Here is a 26,281-nt window from a genome sequence, read left to right on the forward strand (position 1 = left end):
CGCTGCTGCCTGTAAAGGTTCTGGCTCTCACATGTGTTAAGTCCTCTCTTTCTTCAGCAACAGGGACCCCGTGAGGCAGCAAAGAGCTTCGACAGAGGCAAGGCCCGCCTGAGCAAGCTGTCACCCCGCCTGACAAGGGGAGGCTTCTCACCGATGTTGAGGGAGTGCAGGTGGGCCAGGCCCGAGGTGGTCTGCTGCAGCAAGGTGATGGGCTCCAGGCCGAGGTGGGCAAAGTCCTTCTGTTCAACGTACTGCAAGAGACATGAAGGCCGGGTCACGGCACAGGGCCCTCAGGACCTGGCTCCTCAGCATACCTTCTCTCTTTTTTTAAGTGATTCAATTTTGTTTAGAAAAATTCGGCCCGAAGGTTTTTGCTTTAATTAACATTTGGTATTGGGTCAGCTCGTTTTCTTTGATCATATCTTAACAAAGAAATGGGAAGTTTTACTGACAGTATTCTCCGTTCAAATCCTTATTTTCCAGCAGACTTTCTTTTCCCCTGAAAGACTGACTTAAACAAGCAAACTAACAAAGCTCCAGCTTACTAGTTTATAATGAGATGATGAGAGGGTAAGAAACCCAAGTTCATTGCCTCATACAGGTAAGCCTGCAATGAAGCCAAATGATACTGAAATAGTTGCACAGCCTGGAAACTGAGCAAAAGGGGTTCAACGGATGATCTTAATGACTCAAGTCATCAACTAGCATCCTCCTAGCCCACACCAGCCCTGACTGGCGATGGGAGGAAGGACCGACCAGGTTTCCTGGAGGCCAAGAGGGAGAGAGGTACCAAGTGCAACCACAGACTGCCCCAGGCAGCCGAGGGGACCACACAACTAAATCTGGGGAGAGGAAAGTGCTCTACATTTCCACTGTTGATGGTTAAAATGGGTACATACCCTTGTCAGCATGCATCAAACCGTACATTTAAAACGAATACGTTGTATTGTAACCTCAATAAAGTTACTAAAAAGAAATTTAAAAAAGAAATAAACTGCCAGTCCCTAAAACTGCGCCCGAGCTGCCGGGAGAAGGGAGCCATGGGTGGCGCTGGCAGAGCCGTCGGTGACCTGGGGCCACCCACCTCCTGCAGGGTGGCCGCGCACAGCTCGATGGCGATGTACTGGAACTGCCGGTCCCTCTCGGTGCAGAAGTAACGGATCACGTTTGGGTGCTCGTCCGACTCTCGCAGCAGCTGGACCTCACGGTCTGCGAAACTAAAACACTCGGGGAGGATCCTCTTGACGGCCACGTCGCGGTTGTCAAACATGCCACTGCGGGACGAGGAGCGAGCGGGGTTGGCTGTGGAAACGCCAGGAGAACCCTGGGCCTGCGGGACTCCTTCCACCTGACGCAGCGGCTGCCTCGAAGGCCTCACAGCCCGGGGGGCCCTGACCAACCACCCAGCGGCCCCGCGGCCATCACTTCCCTCTGTGGGGAACTCTTCCATCTGGTCACTGCGATGACCCCACTGTGCCCCTGGAGCCGACGGGAGCTTGCACGTGAGGTGGTGAAGGCTCAGGGCTCTCCAGGCCACTCACCGGTACACAATTGTGCCCTCGGCTCCGTGGCCCAGGACGTCCTTCGGACAGAATGAGATTTTCCCAACCATCACCATGCTGGTTTCCTCATCTGGGACAGAAAAGAAAAAAGGACAAACATAACCTAAACAGCCTTGAGGTTAGAGTGGCTACAAGCTTCCTGAGCTCTGACTGAGGGATGAGGATTCAGAGGTTTTACGCCCCTGGGGCCCTGGCGAGCAGGAGCTGCTGGGCCCACTCCCCAGTCACGCCCAGGGCCGCCTCCTCGCCCGCCCCTGCCCTCTGTCCCAGCTTTTACTTTCATTGCCGTGAGGACAGAAGCCTGAAGACAGGGCTTCTCTACAGACCCACCCAAAGGTCTGCACCGGAAACACACAGGTAGTGTCGGGGGGCGCGTGCGATGGAGAGACCAGTACCAGAGTGTCCAGCCTGAGACTCAGGCCTCGGAGGTCTCCTGCACTGGTCCTGCATCGATCCCCGCAGAATACTGGCCCTGACCGCCGGCCTGAGCCCACCTCCCGGATGAAAGCGGATCAACAGCTGCACCTTTACACGTGGCCACTGGCCGGCCTCAGGGATGCTCTCGAACCAGAGGGCCAGTGCACCTCTGGTCAGCAGCGACTCTCAGCCCTTTGTGCAGCAAGATGGAGGGAGGGCCACGGTGGCTCCCTCTGCAGGGGAGAGGCCTCGGGACGGGGCAGAAGCCCAGCTCCCGGAGTGGGAGGGAGGGGGGGGTGAGACCTCGGTGAACCCTTGGGAACAGCACTTCATAATCCCCTGGAGACCCCCAGGAAGGGCATGGGGCTTTAAAAGGTCCTCGGGTCGTGCTCCAACGAAAGAGAAGGCGGCACCAAAACGGCAGCTCGCTTTACCCTCGTCATCCTGCTCCGGGAAGGGGCTGGTGGCGGCCTTGGAGGCGGAGCCGCTGGAGTGGAGCGAGTGGTTGGAGACTCTGGGGGACGTGCTGGGGCTGCTGGTGGCCGAGCTCTCCGAGTACTGGCCGCACGAGTCCAGGAGCTCGGCGTCCTGAGCCGCGACGTCTCCAGGTGGGTGGAAGGGCAGCTGCTGCTGCTGCAGGAGCTGGATCTTCTCCAGTTCCTTCTGAAACTGCTGGTGCTGGAGCTGCCGCTGCTGACGTCTGCTCTGGGAAGAGAAACCCACACCCGGGCTAGTGCAGCCGCGCGCCCAGCGCGCAAGCGGGTGGGACGGGGCAGGCTCCTGCGGCGGAGGAAGAGGGGACACTTGAGGTGACCCCGCGGGGCAGGACGAGACCAGTGAGAAGGCCGCGGGGGGCGGAACGCGGTCAGCGATTGGAGCCTTTCCTGCCAGTTAGACTTCCCAGTACAGCCCATCCCCCAACTGGGGGGGCCCTGCAGGGGCAGCAGAGGAGGGATTCCACTGGAGGTGGAGGGCTGGGCCAGATGGAGGGGGTTCCAGTCAACTCTACAACTCTGGGACTTTTATGAAAGTCTGGGGGAATTCCCTGGCGGTCCAGTGGTTAGGACTCCACGCTCTCACTGCCGAGGGTGCAGGTTCAACCCCTGGTTGGGGAACTAAGACCCCGCATGCCCCACGGTGTGGCCAGAAAAAAAAAAAAAAAAAAAATCCACAAAAGTCTGGGAATTGTTGCAAGAGTGAAACCAAACAGGAAGAATGGGTACCAGGTGGCTGAGAGCGTGGTGGACACAGGGAAGACCCAGGCTTGCTGTCTACCATGGCCGTGCACGTGACAGAGGTTGGTGCACAGATCACCAGCAGTGCAGAGGCAGGGACACCACTGGGGCTCGGGGCCACCTGGCCATCTGCCCACAGCTGCACAGCCAGGATGTGGCAGAGCGGGGCTGAAACACAGGGAGCCTGGCCGAGGTCCCACTCCCATTTCATCGTGCTGCCTTCCCCACACCCCACACTCTTCTCATTTAGTCTGTACAATTCATTCCATCATAGTTTGAAGTGGCAGCGACCTGTGATTATTAATTACTACCCCATGCGTGGGAAGGTGACTGCAGGGATGGGTGTGTAGCCAACACCCCCCTGGGAGTTGTCTAGAGATCTCGCTCTCTTTCTTTCAACTTGGGTTGCAATCCTGGAAATTCCATCTACTAGCTGAGTTACCTTGGGAAAGTTATTTAACTTCCCAGAATCAAGTTTCTTTATTTGTGGGTAGGGGATAGATAAGAACTGGGTGAGGTTAAAAAAAAAACGAAACAATGCAGGTGGATACATTTTGACAAATGGAAAGTGCCATAAAGGGCCTGTCATCTCATTCCTCCACGGGGATGTGAGCTTTTGGAGCACTTGTGTTCTAAGGTGGTAAGGTTTCAATGCTCCACGCATCTTGATGAAAGAATATTTATCCAGGGAATTCCCTGGCGGTGCAGTGGTTAGGACTCTGTGCTCTCACTGCCGAGGGCCCAGGTTCAATCCCTGGTCGGGGAACTAAGATACTGTTAGCTGTGTGGTGAGGCCAAAAAAACAAAGAAAGAAAGAATATTCCTCCAGAATATTTTATCCAACCCACAACCTACTCAACTATGTAATTTTAGCCACTTATTTCCAACTAGAAAGTCGAAGGAATAACCGTGCCACCTTTCTCACTTTATCTGATATCTCTAACAGGCAGGTTTCTTTTTTTTTTTTTTAATGTGGACCATTTTTAAAGTCTTTATTGAATTTGTTACTATATTGTTTTTGTTTTATGTTTTGGTTTTTTGGCTGTGAGGCATGTGGGATCTTAGCTCCCTGACCATGGATCAAACCCTCACCCCCCTCACTGGAAGGCAAAGTCTTAACCACTAGACTGCCAGGGAAGTCCCTAAACAGACAGTTTTTAAGGGAGGAAAGTTTACCAGATTTTCATGTATTATGTGTAGTCTTAAAAAAAGAAAATACAGTTTTTAAAATGATTTGCAAGCAAGGTTTCCAAATCAGTTTTTACAGTCAAACTATAAGATGTAGGTACAAAATTGTCCTTTCCTGAGAAGTGAGTGTCTCTTTAATTACAATGTTTTTGAAGATAAGCCAATGTTGACTTTTAAGTGGGAAAAGAAATGTATTTGCTTGTTTGCCGCCTTTGTCTGGACCTCACTAACATCGGGTGATGGGCAAAGGTTCAGAAGCACGTGGGAGGGGAAAGGGAAGGGGTGGAGCTTTACCAGGGGGTAGGTGATGATGAAGGCCACCCAGCCAATGAGCAGGAAGGTGCTCAGGATGATGGTGGCCACGTCCTTGAGCATGGAGTCCACGGGGGCCTCGGGCCTGGCGGGGGCATGAGCGAACTTCTCTTCCACATCTGGAGAAACTGTGGTAGGTGCGTTTTCTGAAGTCTGGTCAACCAGGTCGATAACCTTGCATGGGAGAGAGTGGCGACATCACTGCAAAATTTCTAGTCGGATATAAATGAGCCAAACAACAAAAAGAGGCAATGACTATTTACGAGGAATGACTATGCTGTGAAACATGCTGGATTTTTTTAAAGCCCACCCAAAGACCACAAAACCAGATAATTGTTGCCTTTTTCAAAGCAACTGCCTTGAGAGGCTATGCACTCTTGCAGTGATAGTATCATTACTCAAAAACGGTTTTTAGAGAAACACTTTTGAAAGTGCCTTCAGATCCTATATTCTTTTGAAAATCCTTATTAAAGGCAAAAACATCCTTTCATGGTAGATTTGATGTTTGGGGGGACTCTGAAATCATAGGTAACAAGTCTGGCGGAAGGTTGGTAGTCAATTTGGTAACGGCATTTCACATTAAAAAGGAAAACCGCACACACACACACACACACAGCTATAAAGTAATAAAGCTGCTTTCTTATGTTGCTTGTAAACTTTCAGTGCAACTCCAAACACAAAATCACGTATTCAAACAGTCCACTATTTTTCAAAGTTTTTAAAAAGCATGAGAACCCTCTGTTAGAGCCCAAAATTAACTCAGATTAAGTGGAGCTTCTGCCGAAGCGCCTCAGAATCTCTAGGACGTCAAGAAAAATGCATTGATTTGTTCTCAAACATCTACTGTTCCAGGTGTGCCATTATCATTTGCCTGGTGAAATGGACACACAGCCTCCTTGGCATCCCACACGCTCACAGTTCTCACCCCCCAGACTAACGCGGTGCCCTGCCTCCCCCTCCCGCAGACCCTCCCACGGTGCGCGGGGGCCTGTGGCTGGTGGCAGCTGAGCAATGTTTGCTGAGCACGTGACCAGAGACAACACTCATTTAGTTATATTTGCTCACGTGTGTTTGTTTTAAAAAGTTAGTCTTTTTACCAGATAAACGCACCTCAGAGTATTTTCATGGACTTTTAAAGGATTCTTTGTTCAAAATTAAACGATTAAACAGGAAAATCTCAACTACAGCCATCTCTGGGTGTTAGGTTAAGGGTATTGCTTAATTTTCTTCTTTACACTTTTATTTTCTAAGTGTTCAATAATAAATATGCTTGGCTTTAATCAGATCAAAATCAGATCAAGATTTTAGGGCGCCAATGCTATCTCCAACCTGGCTCCCTCCAGAGACGAGGGACAACTCAGAGCACCCTGGAATCTTAAACATCCATGTGATTTTCTTCTCCTTTCTCTCTGGATAAAATCTAAATCTCTAACGTGAGTCTGACGCCATCACAGCCCTCACATCAGCCAGCCGCTCCCCTCCTCCTCTGACCCTGCCCACGGCCCCTTCTCAGGCACGAGCCCCCCACGGCAGGGCTGCAGGAGCCGCCAAGCCCGAATGGTCGGACCCCCAGCCCGGCTCCCACTCCCACCCTCCTGCACAGCCACCCTCCAGCCTCCCCACCTGCTTCGTGCCCCAGAAGGCTGCCCACCTGGGCAAAGCAATGGGCTCCCTGCCCCCAGTTTCCGGCGAGGACACCAGCAGATGAGACAGAGCTGGAGTTCTGTGGGGCTGCAGAGCATCTCATCTGAAGCTCCAGGCTCCTGGTCTGGGGCCCGATCCACTCCCTCCCCACCCGCTTCAGGCCCAAGTACGCTCAGAGAACCCCAGACCTGCCCACACTGTGAACGAAAACTCCCCTCGAATCATGCTAGCCTGGCTGGCCGTCTGCTTCCAGCTGAGACCCTGACAGCAGGCTGCCTCCAGCTGAGACCTCCAGCTGAGGTCTGCCTCCAGCTGAGACCCTGACAGCAGGCTGTCTCCCCGGGCTCAGGAGGGCAGCCTGGGCCAGTGCCTCCCCGCTACTCCACACCCATTCTGTGGGTGCCCTGGGTCCCCGCCAGACCGAGCGGCCAAAGCAGGCCGCTTTCAACAGGCCATGCCTGGCTTCAGAAAACCTCAGTCTCCCCACCTGCTCTCTCTGTCAGCTCCTCGCTTGCTGCCCGGCTTGGAATACGGTTCCTCTGTAGCCGTGTGATCCCATCCCCTGCCCCCCGTTCCCCACTGGGCATCCTTGGATGCAGTCAGGCTGTCTCCTCAGCCCCAGAGCTGGACATGCAGGGTTAGCCCCCCGCCAGGCCTTTACCTCTGCACGCTCCCCTCCAGCGCCCCCTGCCTCTCCCACAGCCTCCCGGAAGCCCCCTTCCTCCCCGGCAGTCCTCAGCACTTTGTTTGCTGTGGATTCCCGTGTACCACTCTCCCCTCCTGAGTGGACTGCAGGCTCTAAAGGCAGGACAGGGCTTCCCTGGTGGCGCAGTGGTTAAGAATCCACCTGCCAATGCAGGGGACACAGGTTCGAGCCCTGGTCCGGGAAGATCCCACATGCCACGGAGCAACGAAGCCCGCGTGCCGCAACTACTGAGCCTGTGCCCTAGAGCCTGGGAGCCACAACTACTGAAGCCTGCGTGCCTAGAGCCCGTGCTCCACAACAAGAGAAGCCACCGCAATGAGAAGCCCGCACACCGCAATGAAGAGTAGCCCCCGCTCGCCGCAACTAGAGAAAGCCCGCGCGCAGCAATGAAGACCCAACTCAGCCAAAAATAAATAAATAAATAAATAAATGTATAAAGGCAGGACAAATGCCTTAACCCCCAGCACCTGACACGAGGGGCCACCAACTGACTGTCCACTTCCCCACTCACCTCCTCAAAGCTCTTTTTCTCTGAGTCAGCAGGAATCACATTTTCCCGGTGTTTGGGCAGATTGTTGGGGAATCGCTCCAGCATCTTGGTAGATGCAGACAGTGGGGTCTCGTGGTGTCCTGTGAGAGGAAGCACAACCTCCAATGAGAACAGTTTCTCCACACGGTGGTCGCACTCGACCCACTAAGCTTAAGCAACCGTCACTACCCAGTGAGGGGCCCACGATGCAGACGCTCACATTTGTAGAGTGAGAGAAGGCGGGAGGCAGTGACAAGAGAAATTCCATCACGACAGAACTTTCATTCCTCGATGGCAGTAGTGCAGTATTCTGAATCTCACGACAAGGAGCAAAGAAGTGTCCTTGTCACGAGAGGGATCGGGATGTCCAGGACACGTTCAGAGCAAGGCTCGTGCGGATAATCCCTAAGCAAGGCCGTACACTCACGAGAGGGATCGGGATGTCCAGGACACGTTCAGAGCAAGGCTCGTGCGGATAATCCCTAATCAAGGCCGTACACTGTGAGGCACTATGAAGCTTCATTAAAAGCTCAAGGAGGACTTCCCTGGTGGCACAGTGGTTAAGAATCCGCCTGCCAATGCAGGGGACACGGGTTCAAGCCCTGGTCCGGGAAGATCCCACACGCTGTGGGGAAACTAAGCCTGTGTGCCACAACTACTGAGCCCGCATGCCACAACTACTGAGCCCGCATGCCACAACTACTGAAGTCCATGCGCCTAGAGCCCGTGCTCCACAAGAGAAGCCACTGCAGTGAGAAACCCGTGCACCGCAACGAAGAGTAGCCCCCGCTCGCTGCAACTAGAGAAAGCCCATGTGCAGCAACAAAGACCCAACGCAGCCAAAAATAAATAAATAAAATAAATAAATAAATAAATAAATTTATTTATTTAAAAAGATATTGTCCAAAAAAAAAAAAAAAAGCTCAAGGAGTTCTCCCTTCAACGCTGACCCCTGTCACATCACTCCACTAAGGGTACCAAGTCCCCATCTTGGCGTTTAAATCGTGCAGGTGGAGTTCTATTCCCACTACCTAAACACGAGCTTCCCTCCTGGGAAGTGGTGAATTATTCAGAAGACAGCACGTTTGCTGGATGGATTGGGGATCCCGGGTCCCTGTTTGTTCCTTCACTGTTCCCCACACAACTATTTCAAGGCTGCCTAGCAGTCATTCATTACACGTTTATTGAGCATCTACTGTGTGCGAGGGACAGAGCTGAATAAAATAAAAGGAATGACATTTGATATGGCCGGACGATCTCTTTAGTTCTGAAGTTAAACGACTCCACACACCGCCCGGAACAGCCAGTCACTCTCTCAAGCTGGGCTCTCAGCACCCTGAATGCTTTCTTCTCTGTTCTCTCACAGCAATCAGATCTCACCCCAATTCTAGTCTCACCCTCTGATCTGTCCTCTGTTCTCCCAAACCTATCAAAGATCGTATGGTATGTATTTCCAAGACAAAAACAAACAAGAACTAGTCCGAGCTACGTACATTTCTCATCTGGAGAAAGCCCCTTGAACTCTCTCTCTTTGGGTCAGTTCTCTATCTGTACCGCAACACTGTTCGTTAAGGGAAGCCTAAGTTTGTTTTGAGCCACCACCAAGTTCCCCTTGTCTTCCAAGGAACACTGAGACGGCGGGATATCCTGAACTGGTTGCCCGCTTCAGACCTCTGATTCGCACTTGCCGGTGGGGCCCAGGGATCTGACCAGGAGTCTCTCCAGGTACCTCTGAGGCTCACTAACAGAGACCGTGTCGCTAAGAGCAATGAGGTGTCCCCTCCACACAACACCTTGCACTGCAGCGCCCGCTGCTCTAAGAGCTCCAAGTCCCGCCTCTTGGCAGGGCACCTCCCAACACACTGCGCCAGAAGGGGTTAGCCCGAATCCCCTCTTCGTCCTGTAGTCTTTGTAAACAGGCCTCCCCCATAGTGGGGCCTTTAGCAATATCTTGGAGCGCACCCTGAACCGGCTGTGCTACAAATGTAATCATGAGCTCCTGAAACACTTCTGTACAAACAGAACCCGGTCTTAGTGATGTATCTATCACCATCCAATTATGTCCAGGCTCCAGAGCTGAAAGCACAGGCCCTGTCCTGAACCTCCTGGATCAGGAGCTCCAGGGGTCATGCGTATCTATCTGACGTAGGTCCCAGGTGAAGCTGAGAGCACCCCAGGTTAGGGCCACTGCTCTGGGGCAACCCACAGACCATACCACTCAAGCCCGGAGAACTTGTCTTATTTTCAAGATTAAGGTGAATGTGAGGATATCCTTAATGTCGTCCACAATCACCAAATCAAAGAACATATTTGGACATAAATGAGCATATCCTTTTACCCGTGGTCCTCAATCTACACAAAATTATCACTCAGTCCCACTACCTTATTTAGAAATGACCAGCTTTGAAGTTTCTCAAAAGGGCTTTCCGAACTGTGGGGTGTATCCTTAATTACTTCTTTATACTTTGCTGGGTTTCTCAGTTTTCTTACTTGGAAAACCTTTCCATTTTAAAAGGATATCATTTCGGGACTTCCCTGGCGAACCAGTGGTTAAGACTCTGCGCTTCCACTGCAGGGGGCACAGGTTCAATTCCTGGCTGGGGAACGAAAGATCCTGCATTCCACAAGGTGCGGCCAAAAGAAATAAATAAATAAGTAAAAATAAAAGGATATCATTTTGCAACTGAGCCATGAAGACTTTTTCTGGATTTTTTTTGGTCTCACACATTTCTTTAGTTTCCAAAATTTTTTCACTTCTTAACCACTGGTAGACAATGTATCCCTTAACTGCTTCGTAAAACTAAGTGGCCCTGTGATTTTAATGGCCTCTGCACATCAGTTCTTTTTTTCCTCCACTTTGGGCCCATTCACCCACGCTTTCCGAACTAATTCTGTTCAAAAAAGGGTAGAATTATTTTGTTACCTCCTCTGCCCATTATTTGGTAAAAATAATAACCAGAAGAAAAACGGCTGTAAGGAGTCAGGATGAACAAAGGACAACAAGGCCTGGACGACTACAAAGCAACCGATCGGGGCTCCAGGACATCCAGTTTCCTTCCTCCCTGTGATGCCCAGTTACACACCCCCAAGCAGATGCCACCGCCTGGCTGCCTCCTGGCCCTGCAGTCTCCCAGGCGGCTCCACACCCCTTTCCCGGCGCCCCCAGGCCTGACCTCTCTCTGCCCGGGTCCCAGTCGACACGAGCACCGAGCAACCACCGAGCACCACCGTACTGGGAGAGAACGGGGAGGACAAAGCTCATTAGCGCCTGCGTGCTCCAGCACCTCCTTGGGGCTGCATCCCCACCTCTCCCCACCTCTGGCGCTGGGAGGCGGCAGAATTGTGGAGGGGGCTGCCGCACTGGAAGGGCAAATCCGGTCAAGAAAACTCCGTCCTGCTCTAATTACTTCGGACACTTGCCAGAGACACAGCTCCTGTCACCTCTGCCTGCATCGGTCACACTCGCTGCCTTCCGGTGTCATCTCAACTTCTTATCACTGATGGCCCTGGGGTTTCCAACCCCAGGGCCATCAGTGATGGCGGCAGAAATGGAAGAGAAGGAAAAAGGGACCACCCCAGGGGACTTCCCTGGTGGTCCAGTGGCTAAGACTCCACACACCCAATGCAGGGGGCACAGGTTCAATCCCTGGTCAGGGAACTAGATCCCACATGCATGCCGCAACTAAGAGTTCACATGCCACAACTAAGATCCCACGTGCCGAAACTAAGACCCAGCACAGCCAAATAAATAAATAAATATTAAAAAAAAAAAAAAAAAAGAGACCACCTCACACACCCGGGACTTCTGCACCCAAGTCCAGCCTCCAACTCTTCACCACCCTCAATCCCTCCTGGGTCTTCAACCCTTTCCTTCCCCAACCCCTCCTGCCCACGCCCACACCAACTCCCAAGTGACTTCTTCCACAGAAACTGCCTGTTTTCTTAACTCTACATGGATATAACAAGGGTGCTGACCTTGCACGGGGTCACTGTGAGAAATAAGGAAATATTCTAGAATGCTGACTGCCAGTGCCTGGCACGTCCCAGACATTCAACATGTGTCAGGTCACTGCACAAAGTTTACACTATTTAGTACTGGAGTTTTGGAACATTAGACAAATGATTTTTGAGAACTGACATGGTAACACAGCTAGCCTGTTTATTTTCCTTGGGGGTGAAATATTCCAAGGTCTGAAAGACCAACTTGGACATGAACTGAGCACAGAGCTGAGGACTGTTAACTAGCAATGTCGGCTCCTGGCCACCAGGTGGCAGCACGGCGTCACCACGGCCACGAGGAACCAGCCCTTACCGATGAGCAGCCAGTAGTTGTGCAGGTAGTTGAACTTGCTCTTCCCTTTGAGCCCAGGGTCGAACTTCAGGTCCGTGCTGGGCGTGATCACACACTCCCCTTTGTCCCCGATGGTGACACCGTCGGTCTGGGGTCCTTCCAGCAAAGGAAGGGTGCTGCCTCGGGGCTGGGAAGACAGACTGGAGTGAGGCTGGGGGTGCCCAGGTGGACAGCAGGGTGCCTGCAACTGTCCTCAGCACGTGGTCCTTCCTATTGTGGGGCTGGTCAGGAAGGCAGAGCGGGACTCCAAGGCCCCAAGACTGGGCGGGAGCAGCCCCTCCCTCAGGACGTGACAGCGCTGCACTGAAAATTCGGGGGACGTCCCTGGTAGTCCAGTGGTTAAGACTCCGAGCTCCCAATGCAGGGGGGCTTAGGTTCGATCCCTGGTCAGGGAACTAGATCCCTCATGCTGCAACTAAGACCCGGCACAGCCAAATAAATAAATACATAAATAAAATAAAATTCCGATGTCTTTTATTTATGTATTTATTTTGGCCACACCGCGCAGCACGCAGGATCTTAGTTCCCCGACCAGGGATTGAACCCGTGCCCCTTGCAGTGGAAGTGTGGAGTCCTAACCACTGGACCGCCAGGGAAGTCCCTCGGATGTCTTTTGAAACGTGGACATCTCTTTAAATGTGGGAACTGGGAAACAGGAAGGGTGTGTGTGGAATTCCAAGAGGCTACTGTGAGAAGCAGATATAAGTGAAGGAGTTACACATGATACAAGTGACCAGGGTGGGAAAGGTCCAGCCACGAGCCCGGTGCTGGCTCGGGCACCGCTGGACCCGGGCAGGCGCTGCCCTGACACGGGAGCAGAGGACTGACTCACTGTGAAGACAGGAGATGCCAACCAAACGGTTCAGACGTCATAAGGACCAAAACGGCGGCCGGGACCGTGATGCCTCAGACACTCAGAGACTGAGCGCCTGAGGCGACCTGGCGAGGTCCGAGGAGGCTGGACCGGTCACGAAAGGATGGACAGGATTCGAGGAGGAAAAAAGGAACACGGGAGAGCATCTGAGGTGTGAGGCGCAGCCTGAACAAGGGAACTCTTGGAACTCAGGGAGAAGATGGACAGTGCAGCCCCAGAGAGACACTAGCCGTGTGGCAGTGGACGGGTGTCGCGGGGCTGGCCTGAGAGGAGCGTGAACCCCAGCTGGGGAGTCTAGACTTGAACCCGAAAGCCAAGGGGAGTAACCGGGGCTTCCTAGGCTTAGGAGGCTGCTTTAGTCACGTGCATCTCTTCTCGTGAGGTACCGACAGAACGCGGTACACGTAGAAATTGTTTCTGAGGATGTTAAGATCTGTGTCCTGCATCCTTAACTAACAGGATGTTCATATATAATTCAGTCGTTCGTTGCTAAAATGGCACAGGAGTGTTTCGGAGGCTGCATCTATGAGCCCCCCCGCCCCGCACAGTGGACTTACCACAACGGCGACCCCCTCGTGTACCATTGAGGGGGAAGCGTAGAGGCTGGTAGAGTATTTCCCCACATACAGGGTGGGCCTAGGAGACAAACAGATACATGCATTCCACTGTCATTTAATTTCTGGACCCCACAAAAGGGGGCTCTTTGGAGAGGAGAATCACAGCCCCGAATCCCACGCCTAGGAGGAAGCACATTAACCCCCGAGGCTCTCTGGGCCATGGGGCTGTAAAGACAGGGTACTGCCCTGAAAACCAGGAAAGCGGGACTGCAGGCCCCGCTGTCACTGATGCCTTCGAAGCGTGCACAGGCCACCTGCCTGCCAGCCGGGGTTTCCTCATCTGCAAATGGCGGGGCTGCGCTATCTCACCCCCGCGACAGCCTGAGGAAAGGACCACGAGCAACGATCACCCGGGAGAGACTGGAGGCTTGTAACCATGGCACAGCCTCCACGACGGCCCGACCAGGGTGCTTTGACAACTGAGCTGCCACCAGAATCCCCACTGTAGTGTCTTGTGGTGCCTCAAGATTCTAGAGGTTTTACAGAAGCCCTGAGAGAGTCAACTGCTCTTATCCAGGGGATGCACAGGAAATCCCAAACCCCGCGAGACTTCCAGTGGGTCCCTGTTAGGGGCATCGAGGAGGGGAGGGGATCTGGCTTTGTCCGTGGTTGTCATCAGCGTGACAACGTGAGGTTGCACATCCAGACCCTGTTGGTTACTATCAATAGCCAGTCTGGGATGCGTCACCCGCTCAATTCTCTAAACCTCTCTCAACAAACCACCTGACATTTGAACGGTGCCGTAAATTCAGAGAACATTTCACACTCACCCGATCTCCTCCACGGCTTGGCAAAATGGGGAAACTGAGGCTCAGCAAGGCTAAGGGACCGAGTTACAGGCTATTCACAGGTGGGGATGGAGAACACAAGCCTGCTGAGTCTTAGACACACACACCCTAACACTTTTGTCTTGATTTTTAAAGCAAATACAACTTACAGTAAAATTTTAGAAAATAACAGAAAGTTAAAAAATAAATACATCTCTCATATTCCCACCACCTGAGATAGATCCAGATTGTACTATAGTTACACAAGGCAGTCTCTTCCCTATTCCCACCTGTAATTTTAATTTATTTAATATCTGAGAATCTGAAGCATCCAGGGGTGTCCAGTTCTTAGATTCTGAGGTTTCAGAACAAGCCGTTCTTGGCTCTTCACGTTCCTCACAGCTTCAGGGACGCCTGTCCCGAGCCCTGGTCCTCGGTTCATGGTGCGGCACACTGTTGCTGCAGCACCACAACACCAGGGCCACAGCCGCCCCCTTCTGCCCCGAGTCCCCGACTCACATCAGCTTGCTCTTGGCCTCCGTCTCCTTGGGGAACGGGTACTTCCACTTGGTGATGCGCCCCACCTCCCCCGACATGAAGGTCAGGTAGCGCAGGGTCTCCACAGCGACGTTGATGTGCATCACCTTCCGCAGACCCTCCCGCTGCCAGATGTAAAAAGCCACCACGGGCGAAGCATAGTTTTGGATCCACAGGACGTCCCCAGATTCACTGTCCACGGTCACCACCAGCCCATCGCCATTGGACACAAAGTGGGACATTTCTGTACAGATCAGATAAACATAGCGTGTCGAGTCTCACCCAGCTTGCGACCACATCCTCTACTCCCCTGGCAAGCTGCAGCCACTCAGCTAGAGGAAACAAGCCTTCTGGAGTGTCCTCAGATCGCCTCCTAACAACTCCACTGGCCCTACGATAGCAAGACACAGAGAGCTGCCGGGTTTATAAATATAAGACAGGGTCACCCTCTCACTTGGTAATGTTCTTTCTTCACTTGGTAATAGCATTCGATTCAATTAGTAGGATTCAATTACTGAGGAGAAAGGAAGCAATGGAGAGGCTATGAATCTGCCATTTGACAGCAATCATTTCAAACTACCAAGCAAGCTGAAAGTCAGGGCTGACCACTGCCACTGCCCACGTGTGACCGCAGAGGAGGTCTGTCAGACTTTCGGGTACCAGTGTTAAGATGGGAAAACCGGCTTTTATGTCACAAGCTGATGTTTAATTCTGTTTCTGCTTCCCATGGGCTTGTAGTTACTTCCTTCTGTGACACAGAGGGACTCAACAAAGTGTGCCCTCCCTCCTCTCGGGCTAAACTCGCCACCATTTTACCTGGGTTCCCTCCACACTTCTCGCCCAGGCCCCTGCCTTCAACACTGACTATTGAAGTACTTACTACGAGTCCATGGGAAGTCCAGAACCTGGTGACCAAGAGTGTCTTAAAAGGAAATGCAGCTTTCTGGAGCCCTCGTTTCCCCACAGGTCACAAGTACCCGCCCGACCTCACCAAGCCACCGAGGAGAGGGGGGAACTTACTATATTCCCCGTCATCCTCGGGCAGCGCAGCCGCGTAGTCGAAGTAGGTAGCGTTCCAGCGGAGCTCGCGGGTTTTGGTGTCGTACATGGTGATGGTGTACTCTGGGGAACACACACCAGCCTGTCACCTGGAGGGGCCACGGCACCTGCGGAGGTGCTGACCTCATCTAAATTATAACAGACGAATCCTCCCTAAATGGTATGTAGGAAAGCCCAGGCCATCCACGTGGAGAGAGGCCACGTGGAGGAAGACTGGAGTCCCAGACGCAGGAGCGAACCTGGCCGACAGCATGTGGAGCACAGACAGGCCGCCCACGCTGTGCCCTTGAACTCGAGGCTCACAGGATCGTGAGCGATGTCTCGGTGTTGTTTTAAGCCACTTAAGTTTTCGGGTGGTTTATTATACAGTATAGCAATAGTTAGCTGAGATTAGAAATTGTTATCCAGATGTGGGATGGTGCCATAACAAAAACCTATAACATGTGGCATTGACTTTGGGACCGGGTGGCAGATGGAGGCTAGAAGAGCAGTAAGGAAACTGCTGCTGGAAGCTGAAAACGATGACCCAGGTTAGGTAGTGGTGACACAATGAGTAGGACTACTTCTTGCAGTAACTTGGAAAACAGAAAGAAAGTACCTAATAAACTTGTGGATCTGCCTAAGGAGATTTCCAGGTGGAACGCACAACATGCCAAATGGTTTCTCTTAACTGCGTATGGTATGACGCAAGGCAGATAAGCTAAAGAAGAAACCATTCAGTTTTCAAGCTGAATCTAGAGGAACTATAGAGGGTCCAGGACTGATGCCCTAGCTGGAAAAGATTCTCAATGTAAAAAATGGCCTTAGGGCAAAGATCAGGTTCAGGTGCTACCAGTAAAAAATGGCTTCGGGGTTAAGATCAAATCAAAGATGAGGCTGTAAGACCCTCCTTTGAGGCCTCAGAAAGATTTAAGGTGGTCCTACATAGACCCTCTGCTAGGTAAGAGGGTTCTAAGAACCGTAAGAGTGCTGTCCCATACCTCAAAGTAGAGAGATTTGTGGGTATGGCTTTATATCTAATGGAGTAGACTATAATTTGACACATGGGAAGCCCACGAAGATTTTTAAGGGAGTAATACCAGCATGGACCAAAAAAAACAGAGACAGTCAAAAATGAGGGGAAAAAAAAAGTCCTCTTTATCCCCAACTTTCAATGGACAAGGAACAGATTGAGAAAGCTACAAAACCCTGTTTCTTAAGGAAAAGAAAGGACTTCTCAGAGGGAAGGACCAGGCTGCTGAGAACAATATATTGGGGAACCAATTCCAGAGGGCAGGACTGGGCCCTAATCAAGGAATCTTCCCTGCCTTCAGAGTAGGGGGACCTGAAAACATGTGCCTGGCTGGATTCCAGAATCACTAAGGACCCGTGACTGCTGTGTGTCTATCTTTCCCTCCCTTTTTGAATGGGAGTGTCCAGTGCACCTCTCCTATCTGTGTCACCATTGTATGTTGGAGGGGAGATAATGTGTCTCCTTTAATTCACAGGTCTCCAGATCAGGAGGAGCCTCGCCCACTTCCAAACCAGATACAGATCACAAGCTGCTGGATTTTGAGCCCCATGCTATGGCTGGACTTGGGGAGTCTTGGGAAGGGGTGAGTATATTCTGCATATAGAAGGGCTGTGAACTATTGCAGCCAGAGGGAAGACTGTGGTGGAAGGTCTGAAAAGATCACCACCATCAATGCTCCCCATCCCTGTGCCTTACGTGACAGTCTTCCCACTATGAGGCTGGGTCTATTTCCCCACCCCTTGATTCCAGGCTGGCCCCGTGACTTGCTTTGACCAACAGACTGCAGTGGAAGTGAAATTCCAGGACTTCTGAGCCCAGACCTTAGAGGCATTGTAACGTCCACTTTTTTTTTTTTTTGGCCATGCCTCACCGCTTATGGGATCTTAGTTCCCAGACCAGGGATTGAACCCAGGCCCTCAGCAGTGAAAGCGCGGAGTCCTAACCACTGGACCGCCAGGGAATTCCCGCAATGTCCACTTTTACTCAAGAGGAGAACCCAGCCGCCACGTAAAGAAGTCCAGGCTATTTGCGTGGAGCTGAACCAAGGTCCCAGACATCTGAGTGAGCCCAGCCAATAGCCTGTCGAGTGGAGGCCATCCATCCCTGCTGAGCCCATGGAATTGTGAGCAGTAAAATCTTGGTGTTGGAAGCCGCTAAGTTAGGGTGGTCTGTTATGCAGAGACAGATAATGGAAACAACAGATAGCATTATACGCCCACACACACACTCCACCGGACGCCAGAGCATAGCCCGATTCCCTCAGACACCGCAATTCTACCTGAGAACCAAACAATGTTTATTCCTGGGTGACAGTGGAACCACTGCAAGGCTTTACTTGATGGAAACAGTAAACAAACAAACAAACAAACCCTAAGCGGTCACTACGGTTGGAATACTTGATATTTACGGGGGGTGGCGGTGAGTGGAGAGTCCTGCAGTTTCACAGAGACCCTCCCCTGTGATTACAGGGGAGCTCAGCCAGCCTCTAGGGCCCAAGATTATTAGTCTCACTCATTTTTAGAAAAGCACTGTTTTCCACAGCCCCTGAAGGAAGGTTCTGTCTCTCTTTTTTTTAAAGCCTTGGCTACCTGAATGCTTAGACCTGAGTTTAGTGCTCAGTTGTAATGACTGCATCTTAGGTTTTGGGTATAATCTTTCCATTCTCAGTGTTTTCTTGCTCGCTTCCCCTTTTAGCTCTATTTTAGCCGTCCATTCCACAGTTTTTATGGAGTAGCGGTATAGGTCAGGGGCTGCACACGTGAAACGAGTGGGGCAGATCCCTGGAGGAAAGGGCCCCCACCCATTCCCTCACTGCAGCCTCTGAACACCTGCTACGTGTCAGCAGTGTGCCAGGTGTGGAGACCCGGCAGGCAAACAAAACCAAGTCCTGCCCTCAGGAAGCCGACAGTCTAGCAGGGGAGGCAGAAAATACGCACATATGATTTAGAAACACGTAGTGACGAGTGTTGAGAAGGAAGGGGCTCTAGAGGGAGGAGGTGGGAAACAGTGTGCCGAGGAGGGTGCTGCTGATGCCTGGAAAGGGCCACCGATGGGCGGTGTGAACGGCTGTGCGTGCCGAGCACGGAGAGCTGTGGTCCCCGGGCAGTGGGGGAGCTGCGAGGCGGGGAAAGGCCTCCCGGAGAGGGAGCCTCCTGAGCAGCGCTAGGAAGAATGGACACCGGCCACACAGGCAAGAACGTGTGTACCTGGTAGAGACGGACCCACTACTCCAAGTTCAAAAAAATAGCACTGCTTATTCTGGGACCTGATTGGAAATGTTTAATTGAGGGAAATGCAGCGGGGGGAAGAGGCAAAAGAGGTAGCGGAGGCATCAAGGGGGCTTTGCGGGCTACGGTGCAGTTTAGACTGGAATCCTTGGGCACCGGGGAGCCACCGGGCTGGGGGGCGGCTCCTATAAAGGGGAACGACACGAATCTGTGTGTGGACTGGACAGCTCTGGCCAGCTTCTAGAGGATGAAGCCCGGAGGCAGAGACCCGCGGGGAGGCTACTTCAGGTCCTTTTTTGCAGACAGGCAGGTGGTACACGATAAAAGGTTCCCTCTTACCTGTTCGCCCAAGATACAGAAGAGAGGTTGATGGGCAGAGACTATCCGCAAAGGCCGATGACAAAGTCTGCTGTTTCTCCCCGGTCAGGAGGTCAACGACGTACCAGATGTCCTGCTTTTTACCTGCAAGGTCACAAGGACACGCTGTGGTTTACACTCGCCCAATATGGAGAAAAAACATCCCTGCCACACTAGCAGCCCAAGATGTTCTCTGCACTGACAGGCCCGAAATTCTTACGATGTCAAACACATTTCTCTGTTGCTCCAAGGGTGACAAGGTTAATGGTAATGTGGAGATAATAAAACTTCTTGGACCACTGGGTCTTATAACAACTTAATAACCTAGTCATAGTATAAAAATTTCTCCAAGCCTAATAATGTAATAACTCACAGATTTTATTGCTCTGATGAGTGGCTTTAAATATGAAAAATCTGGCCTGTAAAGGCAATCCTTTTCCCATAGACTAGGATCTATATAAATCCAGAAATGTACCCAGGGGTTTGTCTCCCTGGTAACCATCATTCATATATCTCAACGTCCCTACTAATGAGCCCTCATGTAAAGAGGATCTACAGTTACTGTTTATAACTCTAATGAGCTGGTACCTGTGACCGGGCAGTAGAGTTGGTGGCAACCTGGTGCTAATGAGGCCAAAGTTACCTCGACCGTGACCCCAGCCAGTAAGTGACTGCCCAGCCACACGCTATACCCCTCCCCTCATTCAGCTGATTAAAAGGCATAAATAGGTGGACAGCATAGCCAAACAACATGATTAGGAAAGCTCAAAGTATATGTATCAGTACCTATGGTTATATACACCAGAGCATCCTAGTAATGGCGAGTTCCTAAGAAAGCTGCTTTCTAAATACAGGATATTATTACCACTGCGACTTCAAGATAAATACAGCTCCCACCTGAAGGTCAACGCCTTCACCGTGATGCACATGTTTCTGTTTTGTAAGGCTTGCTTTGTAAGACAAGCCTTGTCTCTTGTCACTTGTCTCTTCCTACCTTATTGGCCAAGTTTCCTATTTCAAGGGACTCTTGGAAGCACAGTACCAAGGTGCCAGGAAGCTCACAGGGCATTAGAATTTGCTAAAGCTACACTTAGTTCTAACAGAGGTAGCACACGTCCGAAACTTGTCCATGGATCCTGACTTGCCGTTCTCAAAGACAAATCTTAATATGAAAAAGATCTGAAGATAGAGAGAAAACATCACCAAACAGCTGAGACCAGGATCCCTTTCCATCTGGCTTGGCACCCTTCTGGTTACTTCAAGGACCATCACAGTCTGCATAACTCAGCTACCACTTTAATGGATGGATCGGCCAACTGCCACAACTTTAAATGCACCCTAAGTGATGAACTGCTGGTCAGAGCTGGAAGACCAGACAGAAAACAGTGACACAGATGGTGAGAAGATGTTCACCGGGGCCCGGGGCACGGCCCAGAAGACAGAGAAAGCCTGTGTTGATCACTTCCGCTGAATCCCCAGGCTGGGGGCTTCCTCATTCTGAAGGTGTGCAAGGAAGCAAGAGCCCCAGTCTCCTTAGACAAAAACTTAAAATCCAGCTTGGGCCTGCGCTTGAGGCCCAGAAACACACATAAAGCTCCCGAGGCATGAATAGGCAATAAGCACTTTCAGTTCCTCAGAAAGAAAGCTGCTTTACAAATACAGGATATTATTACTACTACGCTTTCAAGACAAATACAGCTCTCATTTGTGTTACAAATGCATTTTTATTGACATTTTGGCAGCAACATGGTAAAAGAAAAGCAGCTGATCTGATGCTTTAAAGATGTGACCCCTGTAGGTATGAAGGCAGCTTATCTAAGCAAGCTGTTAAGTGCTGCTTTTATCCAATATTCTGATAGCAGGAAATACTAAGAAAGCCCTATAATTAATAGGCAGAGCCTGGCTTCCCTTTCTTGGCTCAGAGGATGGTATTCACTTTAAATTTCATCCAGTTGCTTCTGCGTACGCTGCAAGTTGCAATCTGTAAATCACAAGGGTAGGTCAACACAGCAGCTAAAAGCTTGTTAAATGAGTAACCTAATGGTGTCAAGTCTGCTCCCAAGTGGAGGGAACCCTTTCTTAATAGGTCAGCTGATCCTGGCGTGAACCAGCACAACCGAGGCAAGAATGACCTTTCCCAGAAGGGCCAGTGGGGGAGTGACTCTACACCTCTCTCTCAGACACGCCACTTTCCCAGATTCTGGGGTTCATTTCCAAAAGGGATCAAAGTTTCAGGAACCCTTACCCATGTAGAGAATTCCATCCGAACTTCGGCACGGGGATGCCTGCACCAACTCTGGGATCGTAAAGGGAAGTTTCTTTAAAAAAAAAAAAAAAAAGAGAGAAAAAAAAGTTAACCAAGCCTTGTGCAATTATTACAATTTCACTGCACAGTTTCTGTTACCCAATTCTGCTAAAAGGGGAGGAGCACTGTTGATGGTAGATGGGAGTTTTCCTAACTGGAAACCAGGGAGAAGGGGCACCCCAGGCTCCCCTATCCACTTTGGACAAGCCCTCAGCTCCCAGGTTCTGGGCATTATAAACAAGAATTCTTTTACTTGACAAGCCCCTCAAAGTCTCTTGTCCAGAGCGCTCCTGGGGATGACACAAACCTTCTCCGAAAAGACATACAAATATGGAGAGTTACACAATCTTTGAAATTCTAAGGGGGGCGGGCAGGAAGAATTGTCCTGTCTTGGAAAATTGTCCCAGAGCCAGCTTGACTGAATAGAAAATGCTCCTCAGACTGGGACTGAGCCCTGAGACTATTCTGAAGAGAAGCAGCCTCGGTGCCCAGCTGAAGCCTCGAGGGAAAGAAGTCATCCCTCAAGGGCAACACAGGAGTTTGAGGCAGGAAAAGAAGTTTTGGTGTTTTCTCTAGCAAATAATTCTCTACTGAAAAACAGAAAAAAATTGGGTCTTTTGGTATTAAAAGGAAGTTATGGTAGGTGCCAGGAAAAGAAACTCAGAGCAATCCACATGTTTCAACTGCATTTCATCATAAAACCGATTCTTCTGAGTCTACAGCTGACATCTGACAAGCTCTTTTGGTTAATGTTTGTTTCAGAAGACTTTATTTTTGGAACATTCTGTGTTCTTGAAACCGTTCCACAGATACCTCCTTCTACGACGCTGTCACCTTTCTCTCCAAGAAAGCAAAGATTTCTCTTGAGCTTTAGTAAACAGAACTTTAAATAACCAATAATGTGGATTTCCCCATCATCCTGATGTTTAAACTAAGCCTTAGCAAAGGAAAAATGCCACGGAGAGGCGGTAACGACTGGGTTTCCCCCAGATGTTTCTGAGGATCAGAAAGTCGTTACAAGGTTTCCAGTCTGGAGCCTGGCGGTGTCTGCTGAGCGCCTCCTGTGTGCTGGCTGAGCCATGAGAACCTGCTGGTCCAGAGCCATGTTTCTGAACCCTGAGCTGTACATTTAAAAGCTCACTGAGGAAGCTGTGAAAAGATACTGATGCCCAGGCCCCAATCCAGACCATCTGATTCAGAATCCCCAGAAATTTTTTTTAAGCTCTCAGGTGATCTCAACGCGCAGCTAAATTGAAGGTCAGTGGTCTAGAGCCTCCGGAGTACAAAGCAGCTAAATACACTCACCGTCAGGCCTTCATTATTCTTGCCCCCAAGCGTATACAGGCTGCCATCGTTGGGATCTGGGAGGAACGCAGGCCTAGAGGTTAAGCAATAAGTATCAGTGATAGATTATAGCTCAGGGCACAGAGTAAAATACCAAAGCCATGCAAAGCCATGATTGGTGGGGAGGGGGGAGCGGGGTGTGTGTATGTGTGTGTGTAAAACAATTCCATCCACTGCTCTTTCATTTTAGCCGCAGATAATAAAATATCCTCCTGGTGCTCTATACTATACTTGAGTGGAAAAAAAGCAACCTACACAGGAAAACCAGTACAAAACCACAGAAGACTAAATCATCATTCCGTCAAAGCGTCCTGGATGAAGGTAAAATAAGTGAAAAGGATCCAGCAAGTCTGCTTTTCAGTTTCCCAGTCAGTTGCATATAGAACTTCAACAATTAATATTTAATAGCATGGCATGGTACGTAAACAGGGAGAACAAATCTGCCTTTGGTGTTCCACAAACATTCATTTTTAGGAGGCAGTAAAAGCAGACTCCGAAAGCTTGACATGAGAAAGAACCTGCCAAGGGGACGGGTCAAGGTCTCATCAGTAGCTTCCCAGGAAGCAGGCTCGAGGTGCTCTTTTGTAAAGTTAACCTGCTAACGACTGAACTACGACGCGTCACTCAGAAACCCCTTGCTGAATCTGTCCTCTAATGAGTTTATAGCATCATTTGAGGCTCTTGGAGGTGCTATCCAACTTTTACTCCAAAACACACACTCTAGTAGCAGGTCACGTTCCTGTCTCCTCTCCACGGTTAAGCACAGTGAAGAGGGAGAGATCTAAAGACCCCTGGGCTCTCCTGAGGACTTGGGAAGCTTAAGTTCAAAACTCGACTTAAGTTACATCTCAAATAAGCCTTTTTAATACCATTGCCTTCCCACCCCACCTCCCAGGGAACTGACCACCCTCTCCCCAACACAGGCTTCTTTCTTTCAAAGCACCTGTAAGACTTCCTATGTCTCAGTCACTCTCATTCTACCTTAAATTTATGCATACGTGTACTCCCAGCAATTAGCTTCGTAAACGCTGATTGAATAAAATAGAAAATGAATTAAAGGGAAGTGCTGCAGCAAATCAGAAAACTTACTCTTCCACGTGTGTTGGAACCTGCAGGACTGGATCTGTGCAAAAGAACAACAAGAAAGGCATCATCAGACAGACTCTAAAATAGCAAGATTCCTAGAGTTCCCAGGACTAGCTCACAAGATGGACCGATAAATTTACCTACATGAGATAACGTATGTGAAGGCACTTTAGAAAACTCACACACAGAAACACAAATGTAAGCTCTTACAACTGTCGCCGAGATTGGAGACAGGCTTGAGAGCAGAAGGGCACTGCTGTCAGGAAACGTGCCTCTAACCTGGGGGACGGGCATAGAAGGAAACACTGGTGACAACCCGCAGTGGACAATGGGTCACAGTGTCACTATCTGACACGTCAAGGACTTCTAAAACCTAAATCATCCCTTGGTCAGATGCCTGTCCTGCTGCTAGATACTCCCATTGGGAAAAGCAAAACTGTGACTTAAGAAGCAATTTGGCTGTTGATGAGAATTTGACTGGATGGTAAGTGGTAAATACACGCCTTTGGGGCAGCAATATGACAATTTTAGAGCCTTGAGTGTTCATTCTTCTTGATTCCCTTCGATCCATTAATTCCATTTCTAGAAAATCTAGTTTAAAAACAACACAAAATGTGGAAAATGCTTTCAGTACAAAGATCCTTACAGCAGCATCACAAATGACCTAACTATTCCGTGATATGGTTAAATTATGGACTGTCCACTTGGTAGAAAATTGAGGCTTCTGAAAGGGCTTATAAAGTTTAAAAAAAATGTATAAATCTTTATACTGTTATGTTCAGGAGAGAAGATAACATTGTACCTAGAGTATTAATGCAGCTGAGGAGAAAAACCTTCAATATGCATTAAAAGAAAAACTAGATGGAAAGGCCAAAAAGAGTGGGAACTGTTTTGTTGGAAATAGAAATGACTCCCCCACCTTTTCTATATTGCCCAAAATTCCTACAAAAGTAGGCATTACTTTTGAAATCAGAAAAGAAGTTTTTTCTCCAAGTCAGTTTTAATATTTGCAATAGTGTAAGTGGCAGAATTTCTCCCTCCCTAGATTCTCCTGGGCACAAATCAAGAGGATGCGCCTGATTCCATGGGGTGGATGGAGGTGGGAGAGAGAGGCCACTGACACTGCTGTGACAGAGCTAAAATCCCCAGGCACAAGACCACACAGCAATGAGGCATTTCCAGCCGTCAAGACCCCACAGGCTATAGGCCACGCTGCCCACAAGTTCAAAGCTGGGGCCGAGGACGGCAAATACTGTGATATGATTTTGGATACAGGCTCTGCTTATGGTGACAGACAGCTGTCTAATTCCCTGGGTCAGCCTGGATTCTCAGATGAAGGAAACTCTTTCAAGCCTTATCATCTGTTGACTTTGCTTTACAAGCCCGGCTCCGACAGGAAGACATATGGGTGTTCACAACAACAGAAGCGCACACACCACATGTGGTCTGTGGGCAGCAAACAAACAATTCATTAAAACCAAAAGCATTTCAGGAAACAGGAGGAACTTTCAGTCAGAAAGCACATGTTTATTTTTCCCATTAATCACCTCTCGGTACACTCTCACAAACAGAACTGATGCAAGAGACAGGAAACGAGGGCACACAGCACTCACCCTACTGAAACAGTCAGGGAGCAATTATAACCCAGTTCCTCCAACGCAGCCCAGAAGCCGTGCACGCCAGGGACAGCAAGAAGGCATATTCCAAAGAAAACACAGCAGTCAAGAGGGCATCGGTTTTGTTCATTTCAGCCACTTAAAGGTATCGCAGATCAACACAGATGAAGAGGACACTACCAAATCCCAGCCATTCACCAGAAACAAGACGTGGAGACCAACGGGATTTCGATTCCTGTTCCTGAGCTTATCTTTGCTGGACAGTGTTTGCTCACTCTCAGGGTCTCGTCCTCCGGCGCAGACTTTCCTGGTTTTCTAGAGCTTATTCACTGTTCACCTGACACGGAGGCCTCAGGTCCCAAAGTGTGCCCTGCACCAGAAAGGTTCCAGTTAAGACACAGGCCACCGGCAGAAGCCAGAGAAGGATGGGTAGACACCTACATGGGTGTTGAAGAGCCATGCTTTCTCCTAGGCTTAAGGGGACATGAACTCCAGCAGGGGTACCTTCTCATCCACTCATAATATAGGGCCCCTG

General features: G+C 50.3%; 1 protein-coding gene across 1 annotated transcript in view; it reads right to left on the bottom strand.

Moving 5' to 3' along the window:
• ERN1 (endoplasmic reticulum to nucleus signaling 1) overlaps positions 1-26,281 on the bottom strand; it is an 82,271-nt gene that overhangs the window by 9,852 nt on the left and 46,138 nt on the right. Inside the window, exons 3-16 of the mRNA XM_061175718.1 lie at positions 24,134-24,167; positions 23,006-23,078; positions 21,641-21,713; positions 19,378-19,500; positions 15,760-15,861; positions 14,722-14,983; positions 13,376-13,454; positions 11,906-12,071; positions 7,576-7,694; positions 4,697-4,888; positions 2,414-2,684; positions 1,542-1,632; positions 1,085-1,274; positions 152-251 (exon numbers count right to left, since the gene is read on the bottom strand). Coding sequence (XP_061031701.1) covers positions 152-251; positions 1,085-1,274; positions 1,542-1,632; positions 2,414-2,684; positions 4,697-4,888; positions 7,576-7,694; positions 11,906-12,071; positions 13,376-13,454; positions 14,722-14,983; positions 15,760-15,861; positions 19,378-19,500; positions 21,641-21,713; positions 23,006-23,078; positions 24,134-24,167 — 1,875 coding nt within the window. The remainder of the gene's footprint in view (positions 1-151; positions 252-1,084; positions 1,275-1,541; positions 1,633-2,413; positions 2,685-4,696; positions 4,889-7,575; positions 7,695-11,905; positions 12,072-13,375; positions 13,455-14,721; positions 14,984-15,759; positions 15,862-19,377; positions 19,501-21,640; positions 21,714-23,005; positions 23,079-24,133; positions 24,168-26,281) is intronic.

Source organism: Eubalaena glacialis, chromosome 19, assembly GCF_028564815.1.
Source record: "Eubalaena glacialis isolate mEubGla1 chromosome 19, mEubGla1.1.hap2.+ XY, whole genome shotgun sequence".
NCBI classification, from domain to species: Eukaryota; Metazoa; Chordata; class Mammalia; order Artiodactyla; family Balaenidae; genus Eubalaena; species Eubalaena glacialis.